The sequence below is a fragment of the Hyalella azteca genome, unplaced genomic scaffold (assembly GCF_000764305.2).
Source record: "Hyalella azteca isolate HAZT.00-mixed unplaced genomic scaffold, Hazt_2.0.2 contig17004, whole genome shotgun sequence".
Classification (NCBI taxonomy): Eukaryota; Metazoa; Arthropoda; class Malacostraca; order Amphipoda; family Hyalellidae; genus Hyalella; species Hyalella azteca.
The window spans coordinates 3,063-29,596 of record NW_025946807.1 but is presented as its reverse complement, the minus strand read 5'-3'; the positions used below and the strand labels follow the sequence as shown (position 1 = coordinate 29,596).

The following is a 26,534-nucleotide window of genomic DNA, read 5'->3' as shown; positions in this document are numbered from 1 at the left end:
CTATGAACTAAATTTATTTTCTTTAATATGGTCTAAATTTATTTTGTTTAATCATGATCCTAATTTTATACATGAAACTGATTTAGTTACCACCTGGTCAATACAACTCATGTAGGAGAGTTTTGGAGAATTGATTCATATATCTACATTTTCCTGGAGGAACGAAATAATACTTCATGCGTCAAGAATCGGTTAGTTCTTTTACGTGACTATCGAACAATTATCTCCCAGCGTTGATTTTATACTGCAAATATCAAAAATGTTATAAAGCCATCACTGACAGAATAAGCACTGCGATATAGTTAAGATTTTTTAACATAAATTTGTACTACCCCTTTATTCTATGTTTAAACTGGTCTACACGCCTGTTCAGCGTCCTTCATTGCAGGTGTATCGTCGTCGACTAAAGACGGACATTTTTCGTATGGCGTTTTAATTATGAGCATATTTGTTTTTAACTGTTCATATCCTCTCTTCTGTCATATTTTTTGCTCATCACCAACAAACTTATTCAGTATGTAACGTGACCTCGAAGCTCTTTCGTACCAGACATCGCCATAATCTGTTCATTCGATAAGTTTCTAATGAGAATGGACAATATCACAAACCTGTCGGCAGCCCAGGACAAAGTCACACGGAATCGGCGCCAGCGCGAGGACTCCCAGCGCCAGCACGAGGAGCCCCAGCGCCACAAGACGCAGCAGGCGTCCGACTAGATCAACGTTCTCAGGTAATGTGCTTGTGGTGCCAGAGAGGCACAAGGAAAAGGACGAGGAAAAACACTTCGAAACTGCCGCACAACAGACCTGTTGAAACACGTATTTATTAAACCTTGACGAGAACATATACTAAATATTAGAAAGTCCGATCCTAAATATAGGATCAGACTTCCTAATTTAAAATCTGAAACGAAAATAAATAATGGATTAAGATCTGAACATGTACATAGATTTGTAAAGATCACAAATGCAGTTTTGCTAATAAGTTAATGGTTGAATTTGGTTATATCTTGACCGGGGCACCACATGACCGGGAAGGTGAGCTCGTTGTTGGTATCCCTAATCGTGGTCTTACCAACCTCTCAAAGACACCTTCACTAGCGCAGCATTGAAAGCCTGCACCAGCATCGGCATGCGGTGCCCCGACGCTGCAAGACTGGCGATGGCTGAGGCCCTCATTATTAAGAGTGCGATTCCAGCTACCAACTTGCAAACATTGGCTTTTTCAGGACGTGAAATTATTTTCCGAGTAATTTCCAATATTGATTCTCGAATTGTAACCAGAATACTCTTTGTTTGTACATATTTCATCTTTAAATTTCTATTTTACGTGTTACAAAACTCTCCATTTTCTTGATGATGAATATTATAATGTCGAAACGTTGTACTATCATAAAAAAATATCCCATGGAAGTATTTGCATTTTCAAATACTATCAAAAGTTTCAGAGACCAAACTGACGAAAACACCAAGAAAATTCTTATTAAGAAATGCTCATTGGTCTTCAAATAAACAGGAATTCTTCGAACTGGGAAATCGAAATTACATAATGTAAGTATGGATTATAACACGAGCCTGCACATATATGTATATTTAGTTATTTTTTTGTCAATTTTATTAGTACTTTCTAGTTTACACATCATATCCCAACCTCTTCAATTTTGAGCTTTTAATTATTCAATGTTAGGGTTGTTAACTTGATCCAGAATCAGAATTACAAACAGTTCTTACCTTGGATCATCACAGAAGCGTTAGAAATTTGCATTTTATATACAATATGAATAAAAAATTGCATGAGATATATTGTAAAAAATATTTTGAAATATTTCATATATGAATTCGAACTTTGTAAAATTGTAGGAACTGCTCAAATATTACAGAAGTTATAATCTTTAGGAATACGAAATGGAATATTTTCAAATAATTCCAATATAAAATTAAAAATTCTATGAAAAATAGTAGTATACCATCTTCGGCGTTGAATAATAAGCCTGGTTAGGCTTATCGCCGATTCTTGTACTTTCCGTGACGGTTCACAGTTCAAAAACTAGCCTTTTGACCAGAACTCTTCAACTGACGGCGATATGAAGTTGTTACTGGACTTTTATTTGTTCCGGAGGGTACTAGACAACTGAAGACTGAACATATGCTTTTGCATAGCTTTGTCTACTTTATTCTTGAACGTGTTTTTCTCGGAGCGTCAACAATATCATCAGGGAGGCTGTACCACATGTCGGTGACTCGAAGCGAGATGAAGTGATGTTGCATGGATGAGTTGAAACGCAGTATTTTTAGTTTATACCCGTGACCCCTGGTGTTGGTTCTTGTTTCAAGTTCTAGTAATCCTTCTGGGACCTTGTCTAAACCATGAGTATGCTTGCATACTTCAATAAGGTCATCACGCAGACGTCGGTAACAGAGATTCGGAAGCTTCGCAATTTCTAATATTTCTTCACTTGCCCTTTAGACCTGTAATTATTCTTGTTGCACGTCTTTGAATACTCTCTATTAGAGAGTATGTCTTTACTGTGTGTCACTCTCTGTGAGTTGCGTCAGTCCGTCAGCGTGCTAGCTTCATCCAGATGCGATGGGAACAACTGCCGTCCGGGTGCGGGAAGGTCCGCTATGTAGTTAAATGTGCAGGGGCGGAGGTGAGGGACCTAGCGCGTGTAAAGCGCGTGTAAGGGAATTGAAGACTTGAGGATCATATGTTAATATGTTTTGATGGTGGACCAAGTTTTGCGTTCTTGACAAGTGCGTGTTTAGGATAAATAGGAGAGCTTTGTTTTGTACTGCCTGCAGTTTGGATATGGATGATTTTGATTAGGTGGGTAACGGCATCTGGGGGTAAATTCGAGATGGTCTGACAAAGGAGAGTTATAAAGTGCGTGTTATGTTAGGTGGAAGGTGGTAAAATCAATGTATTTTGTGTAGATTGTTGAGGGCAATTGCTTTTTTTTCGTTATATGGGAGCTGAAGCCGTGTTTAGTGAAGGGTATACCTAAAACTGTTCCTATGCTCGTGTATTGACAGTGGGTGTTGTCCATGATGTCAGAAGTATTTCGCCTAATGATGGATATGATTTTAAACTTAACTGTGTTTGTCCTTATGAGCTATTTATTTTCGAAGATGTTAATCTGTTGTACAGAGTGCTTTGTGTTTGAGTTGCATCGTGGTTGTGTGAGTAATCCTGTAGTTATTTGTGTTGTCATCTGCTAAGGCTATGAAGCCTATGTTGTGTTGTGGTGGCGAGAGGTCGTGGGTGAAGAAGCTGTTTAGAATGGGGAAGAGACAAGCCCCTTGATGTGGAAACCAAGGGAAGTCAGTAAAAAGAAAAGATAAGAGTATAATTTGTTCAGTGTGAAAGCCTTCAGAAAATTACTCTTTTATATATAAAAAAAGGCCGGACGAAAAAATAGCAGATCAGTAGAATGAAATTATAGCATTCAATACGTGAAGCAGTGAAATGTTCACATTACGTGTCAATTGTTTACATTAAATAACTGAAAAAAATAAGAGTGTTGAGCTGTAGTAAGAGAGGGAAGCAGCAATTGTGCTCATACCCGAAGGTATTTATGATTTCCTACCGAGCCTACAGAGCGGTCTGTGAGCCCAGCGTTCCAAGCTCAAGGGTTTGCGGTCAATGTCTGAGCTCAGTGTGAGGCAGGATATCCAGTGTAATTGTGTAAAATATTCAATGTAATATTATAATAAGAAAAACAAGGTAAGGTGGATAAATGTGTTGTTGTGCAACCCCCTAAGGGTAGCTCGTGTATAATTTGCAAGGAGCCTTGTAATGCGACACTTGTACTGCCGTGCAGCAAATGCCGGTTATTCATTCATCTTGAATGTAGCGAAATGCTGACTTATGCCCTCGTTTGTCTCGATCAAACCATAGTTTCATATGATTGTGAGAACTATGTAATGAATATTTGCAAAAACTACAAAGAAATCGAAAAAAACTTATCGCAGTCCTGAAAGAAAAACCTAAACCGGTGGATTGCGTGCCCGGTGATGCTGGCCACGCATCCCCCCGTGCCAACTCCTCTTCCCTTGCAGCTAACAGTACCCTTGCTTCTTCCCCTACCCCCTCCCCACCTATTCCCTTACACCTAACCCTACACCTACTCCCAGCCTTATCTTTGCCCTCAGCACTTCCAGTGCCCCAACATCTGATCCTACCGACATTCCTTCCTCTGAATTAGGCCCAAACACTAGGATTACCTACGCTTCGGCTGCCGTACTAACCCTGAAGAATGGCGACTTAGAAGATGGTTTGCCATCATCTCTTCGAGCTCTTCCAACCCTTCCAAAACTACCACCCCTACCATACAGCAAAATTGTAGAAGTCCCCTCAAGCAGACCACCAGCAAGGAAAGGTGTTTGCTGGAAGTAAATGCAAAAGAAATGTGAACAAGGGAAATAGGGCGAAGACTGCAGAGTTTCACATTCCAGATTGTGCTATAAATTCTGCACCTACGGAAGCGGGCATCCATGAGGGTGTAAAATTAGAAGGATTGCATGTTCTATCGCCCCAAGTCGTGCTGGAGTGTTATACAAAAAGAGCATTGCACAAATGACAACTAAAGATTTCTTCACATAAAATCACGGAAGCGAATGGAGGAAGCCGGCAGAAGAGGAGGCAGCAATGATTCACCCCACAACGAAGGGCTCCTGCTAGACGCCAGGCCTCTCCCTCACCCCCACAGCCCCTGATTAGTATAGGAATTAGTAGGGATCGCAACTCTATATGTATTAAAGATTCAAGCAAACCGTCAGAGATTTCAAACAAGGGCGGGTCTACACGGTTGAGCGGGGCTATATGAGGAAGAGCCGCTGAAGTGGAGTCAGTCGAGCGCGGAGCCAGTAGAGCGCGGAGTCAGTCGAGCGCGGAAGTCCTTGCAATCCGCATGTCGTTTGTAGCGCGTACTAGTATTCACGGAACAGTGAATGCTTTAGAGACAAATTGTGGTGTTCGTTATTTTTCGAGTCACGACGTCTCTTCAGACAACATCAGCCGGCCGCGCTATATATCGCCGAGAAGAAGAAAACCACCGACAAAGCAATAGTGGAACTGATCTGTTCGAAATAGTGGAACTACACTGAGATTTCACGACTGGTTATCATCGAATAAAAGGAGCTACGACTACCTAAATTGCTGCCGAGATAATATCTTGAAGCCGACCTACGAACTCAGAGTAGAACTACCCATTGCTGCCGAGATAGTATCTTGAAGCCGACCTACGAACAACAGAGGAGAACTACCACGATCGGGCCGTCAGCAGCTATATGATAGCAATACGAACTTTCGCCGGTCGTCATCGAAGAACACTGCCGGGCACTTCACAGGGCTCATACAGAAGTTTGCCGTCAGATGCGCCTTGGACGCTATCGTCTCCACAAACCTCGGTGATGTACTACGGGGAACATAGTTAGAAATTGTTCTTATTTTCCGTAGAGACGGGTGTCGTAGCAATGAAATAACTGGGAAGATAGGTCAGGATAGGATATCTTGTACCAAATACTGTGTCGGGGAATTCCCATGTAAATCGTGTCTGAGCTTCGCCGACTTGCCCGATTGTATTAGACTAGATTTTCCTATAATATAGTAACTATAGAATTTACCTCCATGTGTTGTCATTTCTTCCTTGATTAATTAGTTCGCTGTTTCGACGCTAGAACCGTATATCATCGTGCCAAATCATAGCCACTCTGCCCAGAACCTGACAAGTTTCTAATTTGTATCAGAGGACAGGAAATTGACGAGTTAATGTAATATTTTAGTACGAAAAAGTTGTATTTCTGATTTACCCTTGTGGCAAAGTAGAAGTGATTAAAGATATCGAAACGAGGTGCAAACGATAGTAAGAATTAGGAAGTCTTCAACTTTGTAATAAAAATACAAGGTAAACTATTCACCCCCACCATCACAGGGAAGACAGGGCAGTGATAGGGTTGCGGGAAACACTGGTATAAGGACCGGTGCGGAGCTTAGTCCTGGAGAAGGAGAGATGACCTAGCTACAACAGGGAGTGCTCCATGCGTATGGGACAGGAACGCACGCGGGGGCCAGAGGTTACCTTCAGCGCTTTTTTAGAAATGAGGAAGCAAATAAAACACCAGATGCAGCAGCTGGAGTTAATGAAACTCCAGATGCAGGAGCTGCTGTACCAGGGGCACCTGGCAGAGCGGTGTCGCTGCAGGTAAGCGCACCAATAAGGGAAGAGTCCGGCATTCTGCTGGCTAACATCGATGGGCTCTTCCCACAAAGAGCGCGTCGCAAGATTGGCGAGCTGCGTGAGATCTTTGGCGAGCGCAAGATTGGCGAGCTGCGTGAGATCTGCGAGAGTGGGATCTTTATAATTGCACTAACGGAGTGGCACCTGAGAAGCGATATCCTCAATTCAGAAATTGCAATGGAAGATTCCAAAACTACCACACGGACCGGAAAGAAGGAAGAGAGAAGGGTGGAGTAATTGTCTACCTTAGAAAACCCTCGCAAGAAGCACTCTAGAAATGAGATCTAAATCTGGAAACTCTGACGGCTTTGTTGAGCAGGTGCTACTCCACATAAAAAAATTCGACCTGTGCGAAACCATAGTCTATAGACCGCCTGCTTGTCCGCCGGAAATTTTCTACAAAACCCTTAATGAAATAGAGACCAGGATGGCTGAACTGGGTGACCCAGCGGATTGGGTGGCAATCTAGAATAAAATTGACGAAATCGATTGGAGAGTGGAATTTCACGAGATGAATGCAGAGGAACCAGGTGAGAAACTAGCACAGTTATGTGTGCGTCATACCCCGAGAAAAACCGGCCCAAAAGTCCGCAGCATTCCGGGAGACCGACGAATCCTTATGAGAAAACGCAAGTGAATAAATATATAGCTGAATCCACTAGTGGTATGAGGAGACAGAGGCTATTATATTTGCACAAGGAAATCGAAATCAGGCTGCAGGACTCGCACAGGATGGAAGAACAAGCCGAGGAAGAGCGAGTGGTTGAGGTCATCAAAGAGAATCCCAAGTATTTTTTTTAAATACGCTCAGTCCAAAGCTAAAATAAAGACGCCAGTAGGCCCGCTTAAGGATAACGAAGTCATTGTCGGAGATGACCATGGCATGTGTGAGTTACTTGGATCACGGTTTGATTCAGTGTTCAGTAACCCCCGCTACTCAAGGGACGATAATGAAATTGAAGTTCTCTAGGAGCTGCCAGGCGGAAGAGGGTTGGAGAACGTTGAATTTGGACCAGAAGACATGGAAATAAATATGAAAAGACTGGCAACGTTTTCAGTGCCAGGATGCGATGGAATTCGGACAGTGCTGTTGAAGCAGTACGTTGGAGCACTGAAAGCTCCGCTCACAATGCTCTGGAAAGCCTCGATGACTGAGAAAATTATCTATGAGGGCCTCAAAATGGAACTGATAACGGCAATTCGCATAGGAGGTCCGAGGGACAGACCCCAAAATTACAGACCTGTGACCTTGACCTCACATGTGATCAAGGTTTTCGAGAAGGTAGTGGCCAAGAGGCTTGTCCACTATATGGAAGAGGCTGACCTGTATAATAATGGACAACATGGTTTACGGCGGTATCGTTCCTGTTTATCATAGTTACTGGAGCACCATCAACGGCTTGTGGACCAGCCGGAGGAAAGAGCTAGCGTAGACGTAGTTTACCTAGACTTTGCTAAAGTTTTTGACGAAGTTGACCATGAGGTGCTCTTTAGAAAGCTTAGTCTGTTAGAGGTAGGTGGAAGCCTGTTAAGTTGGATCCACAACTTCCTTACAATTAGAATACAAGCTGTCGCAATTGGAAACGCGACATCGAGAGAAGCGATGGTGAAAACGGAGTTCCACAGGGCTCAGTGCTTGGACCGATCCTCTTTGTCATCCACATTGCTGACATCGACTGGGAACTTACCTATGCATCTACATCGTCATTTGCGGACGATACATGAGTGCTGATGAAGATCACAGATGACGTAGGCTGCGAAATGTTACAGGATGAATTGTCGACAATCTACGATTGGGCCCTAGTGAAGAATATGCGGTTCAACGGCACCACCAAGTTCGAAGTAATGAGATGCAGAGTCCGCACAGAGATCGAGATGCCACATCGCTACTTGACATCAGATGGCACAGAAATTGAGAAGAAGCAACTAGTTCGAGATCTCGGAGTGCTGATGAGTACCGAAGGCGCGTTTGATGCCCATTTCGAGAAAATAGTCGCGCGCAGCCGATAACGGTTGGGGTGGATTTGGCGGATTTTTCAAACGAGAGAAGCAGAACCGAAGATTCCACTCTTTGGAGCTCTCGTGCTCCCCAATCTTGAGTATTGCTGCAAACTTTGGGCGCCACTCGAGGCGGGCGCGGTGCGGAAACTGGAGACAGTGCAGCGGAACTTCACGTACATGATCAGCGGCATGAGGCAGATGGACCTGAACTACTGGGAAAGGCTGAAACACCTGGGTCTGTACTCACTGGAGAGGAGAAGAGAGAGGTATATCATACTGTACACTTGGAAGATGATAACCGGACTGGCTCCCAACTTTGAGAGCGAGACCTCCAGAATAGTGACACACTACAACGAAAGGAGGGAGAGACTGTGCAGGATTACCCCATTTAATAACCGAGCCGCGGCCAAAGTACAGACTATTCGTGAGTAATCACTATCCGTGGTAGGACTGATGCTCTTTAATGCCTTGCCAAAAATGCTGAGAGGAATGGAGTTCACCATTGCAACTTTCAAGAGACGACTGGACAATTGGTTGAGAAAGATTCCGGATTGTCCAGTAATGGGAAACTGCCCTCAGCAAGTGACAAGCAACAGCATCTTGCATCAGCTGGCCCAAAGTAGGGCAAATATACGGAACACGTCCAACGTTACATCCGGGACCCGAGGGTGGAGTGACCTGCCTAGCGACGACTCCGAGACGGATGGACGACGAAGGCGGCGCATCAGCGTGACCGGGGACTAGGAAGTCCCGAACTCATCATAAGGACATAAGGTCATGCCCTACCAGAGATTGATGTTTTTTTGTTCGGGTGTGATATGTTTTCTGTTGCGTTTGAGGCATGTGACAGCTTGTTTGGTGTTGGAGACTAGCTATCATACCTGCATGTTGTGTGTAGTTGATGACGTAGGGTGATGAGTTGTCTTTTGAGCGCTGGCGATGGACCATGGGTGTGAATGTATTGGAGAGTGGCTTGGTGTTAAGTTTAAATGATTAATATTTCTTGGGCGGGTTTGAAGCTGGGAATGAAGCGGTGTGTTATGATATGGATTGAGGTATCGTGTGATAATTGTTTGTTTGGATCGCGTCTAGTTTGCTCCATGGAAGGATCTACGAGGACGGATGGGTATTTGTATGGGATTTGCAGATATGGTGGCCATTATGGGAATGTGATCTGACGGAAAATGGTTCCGGGCTGTAGGTGTATGTTTGGAATGTTTTGTAGTGAACGTCTCTAAAATGTTTTATTTCATTTTGTCATGACTTTTGAAATAAGGCATTTTCAAGACAATTGAAAATGTACCTAGTTATCCTGCAATACGTCTGGTGGTAATGTTTAAACAAAAAAGGATTTCACAATTCGAAAATATCAACAATGTTTGTCAAATAATAATCTAGACTTTCCCCAAATGCAACACTACCACAAAATGCGAAATCGTAGCCGATTCATTTGCTTTGTGGAATTTCCTTGTTTAACTTGAGAGCACTGAAACCGGGTTGAAAATCTAATAATAAGAAATATTGATTCAGTTCATAATCCTTACTGTGTTGTGATATTTTGCTATTGCAATGTATGCTGTAGTCTCGTATCAAACAAGATCTGAAAATAGGATTAATCATAAGAAAATTTAAGATGATAGTTTAATAGCATGACGTAATCCTATCCAATGTCTGCCATGTGGCATCAGTGTGAGTAAAATATGAGTTGTTAAAAACTATTCCAGTTAAATTCAAAGTAGTAATGGTTATGTTGTCATCTGATTAGCTTTATGAACTTTATGTGTTCTGAGTCCTGATTTATTAACTTAGGAGGTATTTGATCGGAGCTATTCCTCTTGTGGCCTCCCTCAAATATCAAGATTTAAGAAAAAAATATTAAAATCATCATTGCTTGTCAGAATACTGTGCTGATATCTTGAAAATTTGTAGTCATTATTGTGAAACTTTACTCTGTGAACCTTTGAGCCTAAATTAGTGAGATCTTCACAGCTTTATTGTTGTGTAGGACTCTGTTAGGTGATGTTGTGCTGTTGTGGGTGTTTAGGGTTGGAACGTAGGGACCTATGTGAGTACATTTGCGTTGGGTTATTAGTGAGTGTAATTGTCTTCCTACAGTATGTGGTTGGAGGAGCTGTTTCCTAATGTTGTGTGTCTTGCGCTTATGCCGCGAGGTGGTACACAGAATAGGGCCTATTCAAAAATCGAAAGTGCGAGGAAATCAATGTAGTTAATATAGTCTATGCAGGGTGGCATATACTCTTATGTAGTTGTTATCGTGATGAGTCCTTGTTGAGTATCTATTGTGATTGCGAGCATGTCGATATGGAAGTGTAGTTTGAATGGTGTTTGTATGGGATATGGCGTTTTACTGCTTTGGCAGCACTGGAGTGAATTGTGCTGTGTTGCAGCTATGAATGTTGTAATTGAATATTTTGAGTGGAGTGTTTGTGTCTGTGATGGAGTGATCATTGAGTAGTATTATGTCTTGGTCTATGTGGTGGTAGATGTTTGCAAGAGATAATCTGTTGTTGCACCAGTGGCAGTCGTTGTGTTGTATTATCTCCAGAGAGGGCGGGGGTCATTGTGGTGGGTGCTTGAATGTGGAGTGTGTCGTCTTTTCGGTTGTTGTCGAGTGTTTGTCCATGATGGCAAATGAATCGTGGGCAATGATTTCTAATAGTGGTTGATTGTATCTTCATTCTTTCAGTCAAGTACTTTCGATGAGTCTGCGTCCTTCACCGAGAGCTTCAGTCCGTAGTCTTTCTTTCTTAGTTTGTCTGCAAATCGAAGATTGGGTGGGTCTGGGAATTTATACTGTGCCTCTGGAGCTTCTAAATAGTTTGATAGTGATCAGTTCGTTGAGTCCGGGTCCTATGATGTAATTCTTTGTAGTTTTCGTCGGGGTTTTTCCTTTTTCTATGGTCACGGTTTTCGTTTAAGGGTTAAGTATTTCAGTGGTGGAGGGTTATTTTTTCGGTTGTCGTCTTTTGGTTGTTGAGAAAGGTAGAGTGAAGACCGTCTCATATCGTCGTCATCAATAAATTCCATCTAGAAGTTGAAGTCGGCGTCGGGATTCTTGGTTTAAGGTTGGTTATAAAAGAAGTTGAATATTTTTGCAGAGTCTCTGCCAGGAAAAGTCGCGTAAATGTCGTAGTAGGTCTTCAATGATTGGGATAGTACTATGCTGCCAAACCCAGCCTGATGGGAGAGGTGGGCGATATGGGCTTCGAGAATAATTACGGTCTGTTTAGGTAGCGTCTTGTCTGTAAGTGTCAGGCTGTGTTGTGGAATGTTTGTTTATTTAATTGCTTGTTTGGCTGTGTCGAGGCACGTTTGGTTGTTTTTGTGTTCGATAGTCTCTTGCTGGGCTTGTTTTTTGTCTTGTATATTTTGCTTGCAGGATGGACAGTTGGCGGCTAGCGTGCAGTGGTCATTGTGGCAGTTTAGACACTAATTGTAGTTGTTAGTTGGTTTGGTTGGTTGCGGTGCCACTACGAAAGAGTGTAATAGAACAGGAGGTGGCACAGAATGGCCAGAAACAGGAAGATAAAACGGAAAAAATAGTAGGATATGAAAAGGCGCATTGCGCATGATTAGGTAGGTTGTAGGTGATTGGGGTTGTTCGGGGTTGGGAACCCGTCGCGGCTTTGTATGCTTGAGGAAGATATGTGATGGGAGGTTGGTGGTTCTCCATATATATACATGCATGTTTTCTCGCCGTTTTATTTTTTGTTTTTATATTTTTTTGATGGATATGATGAGTAGGGGAGGAGGGTAATGATGATGATGATGAAGGCGGTGGGTGAGTCGCTCGAGACTTTGAGGAAGGTAAAGGGTTGGTTGTTTTCGTTTCGTCCTGTATTTTTGGTCAAATCTTTACTGTACGCTATTTCGTCGGCAGTGTGGCTTCCTACGTCTCCGTCAAGTTGTACGAAAATGGTCCGTTTGGCTCTAAGGTCGGGGGCTATTTTGGTGGTCAAGTTGATGTTTTCAAAAGCCTGTGTCCCTTTTCTGATGTCAGTTTATTGATCGCAGTAGCGTCATCAGTGACAGTGTAGAAACCGGTAGCTGTGTCGGTCAGTCGGATGAGTGGAGCCTTAGGGTGTGGGGAGGGGAGGGAGCGGAAACACAGGTATAAGGTGTGATACAGTCGTACATACATAAGATGGTCAAGACAGAAATACAAAATATATGTCACTCTGCCTAGCGACACTCACTGGTGGTAGGCTGCCAGTCCAAAACTTTGAGCGAGGGCCAAAAGAAGCGGAACACGCTTGGTGCCACGAGGGGCCACTAGTCAGCATTAAAACGCAGCTGATGCGTATCAGCGCAGTCAACTAATCTTCAGGATCATTTTGCTATTGCACTATGCTTGACGTATCCTTAACTGTATTATAAACTTTTGTGTCGTTAGCATACATGGAGCACGCGCTTGACACTACTTCTGGCAGATCGTTTATAAAAGCAACAAATAAAACATGCACAAGAACGCTTCTTTGCGGCACTTCACTACGCCTTGTTGCTCCGTCTGATAAGGTGCTTGTACACAGGGACAGTGCAGGCGGCAAGTTGATCTGACAAATGTCGGCCGCTTGGTGACTATTCGGCAAGTAATTAAGCCTGCACGCGAGGACAGTATAAGGTGCCGAATATCTTCTGGTTCGCGCCCGCTAGTGCGTCATTAGAAGCCGTCGAGTGAGGTCTGTGAAAATGGATAGTGGGATCACCTTCAGCAACTCTAGTCTGTACGTTGTTTTATACTTTATATTCTAGCACTTGAAAATGTAACGTCGGGAACAACTAAACCCTGACTAATAAGTTCTCTCAGTTTCAAAATGCTCGTTTCATTTTGTTGGAGTACCTAGCATGGCGAACATTCCACATTAATTCATATTTTTTGAATATCTCAAAGAAAAATTGAATATCGTCTGGATTCCATTTTGTTGGGTTCTTCTTAGAACCATTATCGTTGAAACAAGCCATGATTCACTTGACCCAAGACACATGAGCGGCGCAGATGCTCTCACCATGGCTGAATCAGCGCTATTGTCCGCTTGTCGGCGAAGAAAACAACACATCGTTGTCTCGGCCGCGACTCGGGCACATGCCACTGGAGCGGCTGAACCCCTATACACGAGGCCAGTAGCGTGGATAGTTCAAGCGGCGGATGAACTGGCGGCCAGTACTGTCCCCGTGTACAGGCACCTACACAGACTGACATGGCGATAGTTACCGGGCTCCTCTTGTCACACTTATTGAACAGAGGTGTGACTTGAGCTTCTTTCCAATCGGCCGGTTAAGTCCCCTCGCTTTAAGGCTTTTGAAAGAATTCTGTCAAAAGGCCGGCCAGGACGGTTGTAAATTCTCTGAATAATTTATGGTAGAAACCGACTGATACACATGACTCGTTGGAATACAGAGAGAGCAGGCGCTTGAGAACCTCTTCTTTGCGTATCTCAAACTAATTGGCCTTGAGCCCACTGGGCTCTCCTCAATAACTGGAATAGTGTTCAAAATAATAAATTCGAATGAGACATGCACAAATATATTCTCACTCTGGCAAGAAGTTTGAACTCGATGAGCACATGGCCGATAAGCAGAATGATAGTGAAGACCTCCAAGGTGACGACGCTCGGTGTGTGCTTCCGCAGGTGATGGACGGCGCAGACGGAGCGGTTCCAGGCGGCAGACGACACCTCCATTGCGCCTGCTGAGTCCCAGCTGGCTGCAAGGGGAACTTTTCATCTACAGTTGCGGAAATGGCTATACGAAGACCCAGTTTTTTTCTAAATATTTTTTCTTACATAAGAAAAACGGAATTCTGAGTATACAAGGTTAAACTAAGTTTAAAAACGGTTCCAACGCGGAAAGTTTAATATATTTTATTTAATATTGTGAGATTGTTATCTCAAGGTTCAATAAACAAAAGATCTTTACAAGTCTAATTATCCTAACTATTAAGCAGAGTGGCGCATAAGAGTTATCTGAGAGCAATAATGAGAGTAGCGACGTAATGAGAGGAGTCGCGAGAGGAGAAGGACTCCGCTGTGTCCTAGAGGACGGACAACAATACTTACAATTAACACCAATGAATAAATAATTTGACTATATTAGCACGATATAACCTTCACAAATAACAAATATAGAAAACAATAGTTAACCTCGTCCAACTCATACCTTAGAGTCGTGCTCTGCAGCCTAAGTAGCTCAGACCACCTCGCAGAGACATACAAGACGAAGTGCTTCTAATTCTATGACTAGGCTCAAAGAAAGGTTGCATGCCTGTCAGTAGTACGGAATGGGCTTACAATACTACACATCCCCGTTCTCAAGCCGAGTTCTCACCAGAACTTGGATACCTGGAGAAAACATCAGCAAGAAAGTTTTCTTTACCTTTAACATACTCTATATCAAATGAATAATTTTGCAATGATAATGCCCAGCGCATTCTACGAGATGTAAGACACTTGTTCTCATTTAGCCACATCAATGGAGCGTGATCAGTCCGTCCAATAATAGAAGAAATGATGAAAATTAAAAAAATTACAAGGTGGAAATTAAAGGTTATATGACCAAGATATTGTTTTTCTACATTTTTATAATTTTCATCAATATTTTCACGTTAAACAGTACAGCCACATAAAGAATATCATTATTTCTGCCACTTAGAGTACTTTGGAGTAATTCTATAGATCAGTTCAGTGTCTTCATTTCAATTTTTTAAGTAAAAGAGATGCCAAAGGGGAAAAGACTCAAGAGGCCGAGACGGCGCAGATTTCGGCCTATGCAAAATGCGGTAGAAGCCAACGGGACATTGCAAAGTAAATAAAACGCTCAAAAGCCGTCGTACAATCATACGTTTTTAATCCGAACAGCTACAGATCAAAAAAGCATCCTGGATCAACCCCAAAATTAACCGAGAGGGATTTTAGACGACTGTTTTCAGAGGCTTCTAAAACTGGCGCTACCTCTGCTTCTATAAAATTGGCCACTAAAGTTGATGTGACAGCACGACGCATCCGTCACATACTGCATGACTCGAAGAAATTCAAGTACATGAATCGGAAAAATGTCCCTATGCTGAAACACAATCATATTGTCTACCGACTAAAATTTGTTGAAAAAGTGCTTTTTGGTGAAGGATGGGACAAGATTATTTTGAGTGATGAACAAAAGTTCAAGCCTGATGGTCCAGATGGATGGCAATGATATTGCAACACTTGGACCACGAGCCTGAATTCTTTTCCGAGCGGCTAACAAGTGTCAGTTCGGCCATGGTTTGGGGGGCGTTCAGTTGAAAGGGAAAACCAACTCTAGCTATTTTACAAGGAAGACAAGATTCCGACGCGTACATGAACACGCTATTTCACCATCTTCTCCCTTTGGCCGATGAGAAACATGAGGGATCATATGTTTTCCAGCAAGTGTTTTGATTCACACCTCGAAGTTAGCAAACAAGTGGTTCCATTAGCAGAATATTATCCTGTTTACGTGGCCAGCGCTTAGTCCTGACCACAACCCCATTGAAAACCTATGGGTCATCATGGCGAGAAATGTTTACCAAAATGGGTGCCAGTTCCAATATGTGAGCGACCTACGCACGGCTATTCTTCGTTCCAGGGATAAAATTCCTCAAAAATTTTTGTAGATTTGGTGAAATTAAAGCGAAAGGAGGAAATATTGCCTATTCAAACGAGTGTATGGGACCCACAAACGGTAAACCTATATCATGGTCATAACCCTTTCCACAATTTTTTTTATTTACATCATTTCTTCTCATTTCTTTAACAAATAAATTTTACGTATAGCGTTGGAACCGCTTTTAAACTAATAATTTAACCTCGTATAATTGGAATCCCGTATTTCTTTATGTAAGAAAAAATATTTAGAAAAAACTGTATGGTCGTATTGCCATTTCCGCAACTGTACGTAGTATTCTATAAATGAATAATGCATGCAAAACTGAGCCGAAGTTAAGATAGAAATTTACATCAAGATTATCATGCTTATAAACAAGTACGAATTAAAGACAACTGACTAACTCAATGGTTTAGCGTATACATCTCGGTAGATCACCGAGAGCAGGCTGGCTTTCGCAAAGGAAGAGAGTGCATCGACCAGATGTATACACTGTGCAACATAATCGAACAATGTACTGAGAGGCAGAGGCAGCTATATGCGATATATTAACTTCGTGGACTTCCAAAAGGCTTTCGATGGTGTCCACAGAGAGAGATTTGGAGCATCCTGAAAGCGTGCGGAATACCGGTGGAAATTGTGATGTTGATCAAGAGCTTCTATGTGAACTTAACTTGCTACGTTAGAAACAGCGATGTATGGTATGAGGTCAGGAACGAGGTGAAGCAGAGCAGTGTAATGTCTTCCTTTCTTTGCAACCTTGTCAACCTTGTCTTTGACTGGATAATGTGTCGCACAAATGAGGATGATTCTATAGGCATGCACAGGACGCCTGTCACGAACTTGGAAGATCTAGATTTTGCCGATGACTTGGCCTTTCCGTCGCACACCCTTCAACAGATGCAATAATAGAAGACTCACCTGAACATTTTTGCGCAGCTAGTTGGGTCAAACAGATTAGCTGGATCCTATAGGTAGGGGGATTCTATAGGATCCCTATAGGATTGCCTATAGGACAATATTTAACGAGGTGTGAGTGCAAGCAGGAGAGTGCAGCCGCCATTCTGACGAGAAAGCGGTAAAACTGGATCGGCCACGTTGTAAGAAGCGACGGCAACCCCATCATGAAAACTGCTCTAAGCTGGACCCCAGAGGGAAAACGCAAACGAGGCAGGCCCAAGAACACCTGGCGCCGAACAGTTTAGGCTGCACTGGGAGCCCTAAACAACAGCTTGTGTTCCATGAAGAGGCTGGACCGGGGCAGACGGGAGTGGAGGACCATCGTTGCTGTCCTTCGTGCCGACCAGCATAACAGCAACGGGCAGTAAGTAAGTATATCAGTGACTGCTCGCACTGCGAGAGACTGCTACTCGCGAGAGTATCAGAGACTGCTACTCGCACATAATTTCGATTGTTGATGAGTTTTCTATACGGCAATGCTAACAGCAATCTGGGAAATCAATATTTATAATACAAAGCTAATAGCATGTATGAAGTCATACGTGCAGTCTCGGAAGCTAAGATGAAACCGTACAAGAGCTGTTCCATTATACACTTCAACAAGAAGAATCGTATGTACTTTGTATTACAGGCAGTCTCTCGGTAAACGTACCGACATTTGGTTAACTTAGTCATGCCCCATGTCTCCAAAACAAAAGCGCCTTACTTCGCAGAGGAGCGTGGCTACAAGTCACAAGTCTGTACACGACTCGTGATTGTAATCAGACGCGACGCTTGGCTGCTCACTTAATTGTAACCGACTGCAAATTGTCAGGCTAGGCATCAGTGTGCATGATTAGAGTCCGCCCCGTTACTCTTCTAAACGCACAAACGTTTGTATTTGGGTTGATTTAGTATATATCAGTCCTAGTTTCAGGCACTTCTGTCCATAGAATGCCCATGTTCAGGCACTTGTGTCCATAGAATACCCATGTTCAGGCACTTCAGGTATTTTGGAGAGGTACTGGGTTTTTCAATTCTGCAATGATGCAAAGTTACCATAATATATGGTACCAAACAGTGTTTCCATCTTTTCATTGGCAAACAACCAATGAATTTTTCGACCATTCAGAATTTCATAGGAAACAAAGCTTCAGATTTTTTATACAATCGTGATTAGATAGATCAATCGCAAAGCAATTTTAAACATTCCCAAACCCACAAAAAAACGTAATTAAATTACTAATTGATTACAATGGATAATTTATAAACAAATTTTCGGAGCTTGTACCATGAGTTAGAGAAGCATACATTTTATGACTCACGATGATAACTGCCTAAAGTTCCCAATCCCTGGTACTGACTCCCAAAAGTTCCCAGGCATGGTGATGACTCCCAAAAGTTACCAGGCATGGTGATGAGTCCCAAAAGTTCCCAGGCATGGTGATTAGTCCCAAAAGTTCCCAGGCATGGTGATGACTCCTAAAAGTTCCCAGGCATGGTGATGAGTCCCAAAAGTTCCCAGGCATGGTGATGAGTCCCAAAAGTTCCCAGGCATGCTAATGACTCCCAAAAGTTCCCAGGCATGGTGATGAGTCCCAAAAGTTCCCAGGCATGGTGATGAGTCCCAAAAGTTCCCAGGCATGCTAATGACTCCCAAAAGTTCCCAGGCATGTTGATTAGTCCCAAAAGTTTCCAGGCATGGTGATGAGTCCAAAAAAGTTCCCAGGCATGGTGATGAGTCCCAAAAGTTCCCAGTCATGGTAATGACTCCCAATAGCCCCATGACATCCTATTGCCCAACCACGGCTCCTCAATTGCCGAGCTTACTCATACCATTTCCCCAGGAGCTGCAGTGAGAGTCCGTGTTAGCCATCAGCTTCACGGCTTCAGCAGCAGCCAGCGTGTCGCCCGCAGGAGAGCGCGTGTCGTCGTAAGCCTGCATCACCTGCAGGCGCGTCACGCCGCTGAAGGTGCGCTGCAAATGTTGTGACTCCCTGTCGTGTGAAGGTAGGAATAGCATTGCAATTATATAATTACTTTGTAACTGGGATAGAGGACTATCAGGAAGACGGTCTCTACATGTATTAGTGTTAGGCCAAAGGTTGCATTGTTCTCGTAGCTGGAGGGGAAATTGTCCGATATAAGAATTGATATCAAAATTTTCTCTTTCTTCATAAAATGGCTGACATTTAGAGGTGCAGATTACTTCAATAAACATAAATTAAGTTCATGCCTCATAGCGAACTTCTTTAATTACGTACCAAGTGAAGGATAAGAGACAGGTCACGATGATGGCAGTTAGGACGTCAAGTGCCAGGTAGCCATACAGGAACCATTGAGCGTAGCGTAGTTTGTTCATCAGCCATGAGCTGAACGAGGAAATTAATATTTAAGTAGCTTAATATTGGTAAATTTTTGGCTAAGTTTTCTGAGGCGTAGTTAATGTCTGCGTGGAAACGAATAGGGAAAATGTAAAATAAATTATCGCGATGCAAAATAAGATGGACAGTTTAATGTCAAAATTTCAGAATAGCAAGTTTTTAAATTTGACCTCCCAAGTAATAGTTATAATCTGTATGTTGCTCCTATATATGGCTCCAAGAAATGGGCCTTTGTAGACATGCTACCTCCTGACATGGTGTTAATAAAGCAACATGCAGTTCAATTATAAAGTCCGGAGTTATACTTAGACGTTTTTACTTCGAACTAGCAGTCCACAGAATTATAATTCTTTAATATATTTAAATAAGCTTGTGCGTGTAATTGAAGATGATAGAAATTGCACTTAAACTTGTGTATCAATTATTTGTGAATATTCAGGAATTTGTTGAAACCAACCCACTAATTATGGAACTGAAAATTTGCGTTCACCGAGTTACTTAACCATTAAAACTGCTCGGTTATAAGCACTGAAGTGTACAGAGTTTACAGAACTTCCACTCTCCTTCTGTGCCTGGTGGTGAGATCACGCTTAATTGAACAAGAAGCAACATTTGTTGACTGAAATACAGCAAGGCCATACTTAGTAGAAGTAGAAGTGTCAGCTTTCTAAGCTCAGGTTGCTGCCTTGCTCAATTATAATATCACATATTCAAATTAAGCCATTCTCCTCAGAGATCATCATGCAGATAAATGCATTGAGAAGAGATGAGCACAAACCATCGTACATGGTTAGTCTATGACACAGCACTCGGCGGTCATATTCCTGACAATTCCCAACAGCCTTCAGGAGAGGATGATCTCTGGACCAGCGCGTATTGCTGGATTCTTTTGCATCTTTTTCCAGTTGGTTCTGTTTGTTAGGCGCAGCCGTGCAGGACATCTGCGCCCTTAACTGGCGCACCGTTCTATATATAGAACTGACAGGAAGTTCTTCATGGTCTCCTTGACCAGTTGCTAGATTGTCAGGAATGATGTCCGTGAATGGAGACAGAACTCGATTTTCTGTAAACGCAATAAAACATGAATGAAAGCCTGTGTAAGAATGGCTATATTTTGGTTAATGTGGCGAATATTTCTGCAATTACTGACTAGCTTACATATTAAGGTTCTAAAATTATATATAGTTTAATTACATGCGTATACTAGACCGGAGACTTCGTCAAAGCCGTCTCGAGTTCAACTTCCCTCATTAGATTGCCTTCTTAAAACGTCAAATAAGGGCTTGTGAATAATTAAGCACTAGCGCGTTTCAAACTATGAAGTTAATTCTTATAAAACCCAAAGAATTCAGGCGTCAGGGATGAAGCAGATTATTCTTTCTAACCAGCCTCCTCTCACCTTCTATCCTGAAATAGAAGCACTCGAAAGGAGTGTAGTCGTGAAGTGCCCTGTTGCCGTCTAAAGGTGTAATGTGTCTATCCATTGCTCGGCAGGCCAAGTCCGGGTGTTTTGTGATGAGCAATGCAAAGGAGTCACATGGTTTTACTTCTTCTGAAACCTCTTCCTGGCTGCTGCTGGAGACAAGCTGGCGAATATTATTACAGAATTGTCCGTCGAAAGCCACGGTGCACCACGGACTCTCAATTACTGCTTCAAGAACAGCTTTTTTGAAAGAGGATTTTTTGGCAACCTCTCTCTCTAAGGCAGAATTCTTGGCCGCCTGTTTCCTCAAGGCTAAATCCTTGGCTGTCTGCATCTTTGAAGCTGAACCCTCGTCTGCCATTTCCTTCGATGCTGAATCTTTGGCTGTTTGCTTCTTCGAGGCTGAATCCTTGTCCGTCATTTGCTCCGATGCTGAATTCTTGGCGGCCTGATTCTCGTCAGTTCTTAAAAATTAAATTGCATTGGGTAAATTATAAATTCTAAGAGATTCCCATGAAATATAAAATTCTCCAGCGCCAAATGAAGGATAGAGTTTTAAAAGAATATACGGAAGCATCTATATAGTTTGTTGTCTGTGAGGATACTGCTTCTCCATCATCTAGTATCGTAAATCATTTTGTTCAATCACAATAAATGCATGCGACAAGAGCGAACAATTCGAACTATCGGCGTCATATAAACATTAAATCGACTTTATATCATATTATATCCAGTAACGATAATATTAAATGAATTAATGATAATGCCTCTAAAGAAGCTAATTTTTCATTGCAAAAATATTTAATTTATAATAAGTTTTAGGAAAAAAAATCCAGTAAAAATCTTGATCACACTCGACGAATTTTACTTGTGTTTAGGATTGAGATTTATTCTCAAACAGAATTCTCATTTATATTGAGATTCGACAATCGAATTCTATTGATTTTAATAATCTTCTTCACTAAGAAATGCAATGTTTACATGTACTTACGTACATTTCTGCTTCATTCAGGCACTGCTTGAAGTATCTGTGTAGTCGGACGCACAAATCATCGTTTTTGTCAATTTCCATTTGGTGAAGCAGGAATCTGAAAAGCTCGCCTTGTCTGCCATGAAATGCTTCGTCAACAGGATAGTGAACTCGACCAGTTTTATCCTTGAAATAGCATCTCAAATTTTTCAGGGAATTTTCGTCTCCCTGCCGTCAGAATAGGCAAAAAATTTGATATTGCTAATTGAGGTTAGGGCAGGTTATCAGTGAAACCTGTATTCCAGCATTAGAAAATAGCTCTTCAATCTCTCCTATTATCGAGGATCCAAAACCGCAACATTTTCAAGGCGCTCGATTTCCCATCAAGGAAGTATCTATCATTTAACCAAGAAAATATACTTGAAACAAGAAGTGAATTATTTCATGCTATAGAAACGTCACGATAGTCTTAGTGAATGGTCAACAGTTCATAAAATATAGGAATAATAGAATAAAAATTAATTGATTAAATCGGTTCATAACTCACCAAAGAATTTGTCAAGAGGAGCTTCGAACATTCCAAATGGCCATGCCTGGAGGACAAATGCAGTGGGTGACGTTCCATTTTTCTAAGTTCGCTAAAACCATTTGGTCCCAGATTGCGGAGAAGCAACCGCAAGCATTCATCGTGCCCATGCCGCGCGGCAATGTACACTGCATTGGTATTTTGTTTTGTGCATTTCAGGACATCAGGTTTGTTCTGCAGAATAAAGCAGAGAACATCCTGAACTCCAAACTTTGACGCCAAGTACAAAGGGGTTTCCCCCTTCTCGTTGGGAGAGTTTACAATCTCTTTTGCACTTCGCAGCAACTCGTTCCGAACTATCCGTCTTTCTTCTTCTTGGGACGCTGATTTTGCAACCTTTTTCGTTGCCAATAAGTGCAGCGGGGTATCGCCATCTTTGTTTGTTTCCGTTTTGCTCAGATTGGTGCTTTCCATTAAAGCTTTTGCAGATAAAAAACTTCCATTACTAATGGCGATATGAAGTAAGCTATTTTGAGATTTATCGCGATATGCTTCCAAATGTTTCCGAAATTCTGCTCTATTAGCCATTATTTCAAGGTTCTTCAACGACTTCTTAGCGGCCTGATCAATGAGTTCTTTAATGACTTCCTCATTCAGGAGATTTTCTGGAGTTATTTTCAGCATGTAAGCGAAACCCTCTGGATCGTGAGCAGCTGATGACACTAACGGTACAAAACCTTGATTGTCTGTTATTGAACAATCTGCTCTGAGCTTCTCAACCAAATAGGAGATAACTCGTTCGATGCCCCTGGACGCCGCGTAGTGCAGGGCAGTCTTACCGTCCGAACATCTCATGTTCACGTCAGTGCCCTCAAGTTTCTTGCAAATGCCCAAGTATCCCAATTTGGCTGCAAGCATCAGAGCCGTGCGTCCCTTGCTGGTGCGCATGTTCTTGAATTCGATCGTTGAATCGTGATTTCCTGCTTGGGAATTGTTCATTTTTTGAACGGCTTTTAGAAGATGTTCAACGCATTGCTCTGCCTTGTGGTGCGCGGCCAAGTGAAGTGGAGTATACTTCGCTGCGGTCAACACCATCGGGTCTCCTCCACGCTTCAGTAAAATCTTCATGATATTGGGGCTTCCTTCGATCGCTGCCACATGAATGGCAGTTAACGAAACATTGTTACTCCGGTTTATGACCTCAGGTGTCAGGTAAGCCTGAACCATCGCGCACAGCTTTGTTCGATCATGTTTTACCATGTAATGCAGGGGCGTATTTCCATGCCCATCAGTTGCAGCAAGCAAAGCATTTTTTTTCTCGATGATTAATTTCGAGAATTCGTCGGATGCGTTTTTCACAGTCACGTGGAGGACAGTTCTGGAGTTCTCGTTCCAAGCAAACAGCGTTTGCTCCGTTGCGTGATGTAGCAGAAGTTTCAGCACTTCAAGTGACCCTTTGCCTTCCTTCAGCACCGCTTTGTGCAGCAACAGCTGCTCTCTGATCTCGTCGTCATGAGAGGCGCCGTCACTCAGGATTTCCTGCAGCGACTTAGCATCGCTCTCTTCGATGGCCTGCGCCATTGGCGATTGCGACCTTAAAACCCGAAAAGAAGTGAATATATACGTCTAAAGTGTGACAAATCAATAATTTAATAATTATTAAATATTTTTTTGCAAACATTATTCACGAGTCAATTCAGAAACACAGTTCACAAACCTAACAAATTTATTTCGCCCGATAAATTTCTCGGTGAGTAATGTGAGTTTTATGCACCTGCATACAAGATTATAGAACCTGTTGTGTAGGTAGAACTAGGAGATGTTAGGACTAGGACATGGTGGGACTAGGACATGGTAGGACTGGGACATGGTAGGACTAGGACATGGTAGGACTAGGACATGGTAGGACTAGTACTAAGACATGGTAGGACTAGGACATTTTGGGTTTATTATATATAAGCACTTTCATACATATACTATATAACACTCTTCTCCCTCATATGGAATGCGGCGTGCCGATATGAGTTGCAGTTCGCATTTGATTTGCCGACTTAATAATGTGACCCCGTACAGCAACAGTGATTTCCGAAACGATTCAACGTTTAATTACGAATTACAATGTTTTGAGGGACAACGGCGGTTGAAAATGAATGTCTGTGACAATAAACAACATTTGTGAGTGTACAAATTTTCCAAATCAACGACCCAATATTTTACACAACAGAACCTCGTACACCTAATCTCAGCGGTGCCAGGATGGCTCCCCAAGCCAGCGTTACCAAACTTCAGACCAATCATTTATATTGTTGACATAATTTCTAAATAAAGTAAGATTAAGATAATATATAAAGAGAAATGTGTACTGAACTAATCATATATACATAATAACATATCCCTCTACTCAACATCTACAAGCTTTTACTTTCAGAATTTGTTAGCCGACATTGAAGACAAAGCTCTTTAAGGGGAGCGTCTGCTCAAAATTTTATCTCAGTTATTTATCGACGGAACGATTCGAAATTCGGGACACGTATGTAAAACGGAATTCTAAGACTTTTGTTCGTGTAAATTTTCGAGAAAAAAATGAAATAAACGTGAAATTCTTAGAAAACGGACAAGAAAGGGGGTACTGTAGAAATCTATTCCTCCAAGGATTTTCAAGCTACAACATGGAGACACATATCATTCGATGCGTAAAGACCATATCTAAAACTGATGCAGACGGTTTTTTGAAATTCTCATTTTTGTGGGTATAAGAGCATTTTTCATGAATTTTTCGGATTTTTTTCATTTTACCCCCGTTACCCTCCCCCCTTTTGCAGAATAAAATCCAAACTATAACGAAATTAGAAAAGCGTCTGCATCATTTGTAGATCTTTTATTTGAGATTCGAACGGTATATCACTCACTGCTGTAGCTTCAAAATTTTAGGAGGAGATAGGTTTGCTGTGACAATAAGTTGACTTTTCAGTAGAACCCGACCAAGTCGCGCGCGCCTCGAAATGAACATTCAAGGGTGCAAGGTTGCAAGACTACACGATACTAGAGCTCAATTTCTGTCAAGGATGGTGCGAACGACGGCACGAGAACCATCCCGTACGACTGCAGGCGAATAACTGAAGCACAGCGTGTTCAGACTAGCTATTTAAGTGAGCTGCCGGGAATTTCCCACTATCTTAAATGTGAAAGAACTCCACCACCCCTAACCCTTTAGCGATCTGTCATGAACGCATAAATCAACGTACAGAGATGGTTTTGGTGCCGTTAAATGCGTCAGAATGTAAGCTTTAAGATGAGTATAAAAACCACAAAAGTCAAAATTTTCGATTTGGGGGCAGACGCTCCCCTTAATAATTTATTAGATTTCATAAAGAATAAATCTTTCATAGCAGCCTAATTCAAATATCATATCGAAAAAATTTCTCAAATTTTTCTTTATTATCTTCCGATGTTAATAACCACGTCAGATTATCAGCATGTTCTCCAGAAATATAATACTATGGGATCAGAGTTAGGAAACATGTATAGTTATTTTGGAGTAACCTCTGCGACACTGTCCAGTGCCCAGTGTCCAGCCTTCTTTGTGGTGGCGAAGGAAAGGCGCAGTAGATACTACAAGAATAGGCGCGACACTTCACTTCACGGGCCTTTCAACGAGCAGACATCTCACCCCACGGGCCTTTCAACGAGCAGACATCTTACCTCACGGGCCTTTCAACGAGCAGACATCTCACCTCACGGGCCTTTCAACGAGCAGACACCTCACCTCATGGGCCTTTCAACGAGCAGACTCACCTCATGGGCCTTTCAACGAGCAGACTCACCTCATTGGCCTTTCAACGAGCAGACATCTCACCTCACGCGCCTTTCAACGAGCAGACTCACCTCACGGGCCTTTCAAAGAGCATACATTTCGCCTCACGGGCCTTTCAACGAGCAGACTCACCTCACGGACCTTTCAAAGAGCATACATTTCGCCTCATGGGCCTTTTAACGAGCAGTCGTTCCAACTTATGGTCCTCTCAACGAGTAGGCATGCTATCTCTCAAGCGGACATGTCCCTTCTCGGGTGACAATGTCATCTCAAGGGATCAAAAAATGAAAATACTGCACCTCATTGGTGCACAAATTTCCAGAGATTTTACTTCAACAGCTCCTCCATGAATTGACATTTCATACGAGAATCAAAATGTCCAGACAAGGCACTTGCATGTTATTTGCCACGTATATATTTCACCACAAGTTTGAATTTAAAGCATCAACCGCAAATTTTGAGTCTCCATTAGCACTCACGAGACGGAGGGCGTACCGACGTCGTCGGCGCCGCTCGCGTGAGGCGGCAGCTCCTCCATCTGGATGGCCTGGTAAGGCGGCGAGACATTTGTCACGCCAGACGCTTCTCTGCGGCGGCTCAT

General features: G+C 42.5%; 1 protein-coding gene across 1 annotated transcript; it reads right to left on the bottom strand.

Moving 5' to 3' along the window:
- Positions 1–608: 608 nt before the first annotated feature.
- Positions 609–26,534, bottom strand: LOC108667109 (serine/threonine-protein phosphatase 6 regulatory ankyrin repeat subunit B; the record flags this gene model as incomplete). Its single annotated transcript, XM_018154094.1, is given in 9 exon segments — positions 609–806; positions 13,795–13,964; positions 18,653–18,813; positions 19,081–19,188; positions 19,987–20,263; positions 20,600–21,087; positions 21,619–21,821; positions 22,141–23,713; positions 26,413–26,534. Coding segments are annotated over 9 exon segments (3,300 nt in total), but the record flags the coding sequence as incomplete, so codon positions are not given.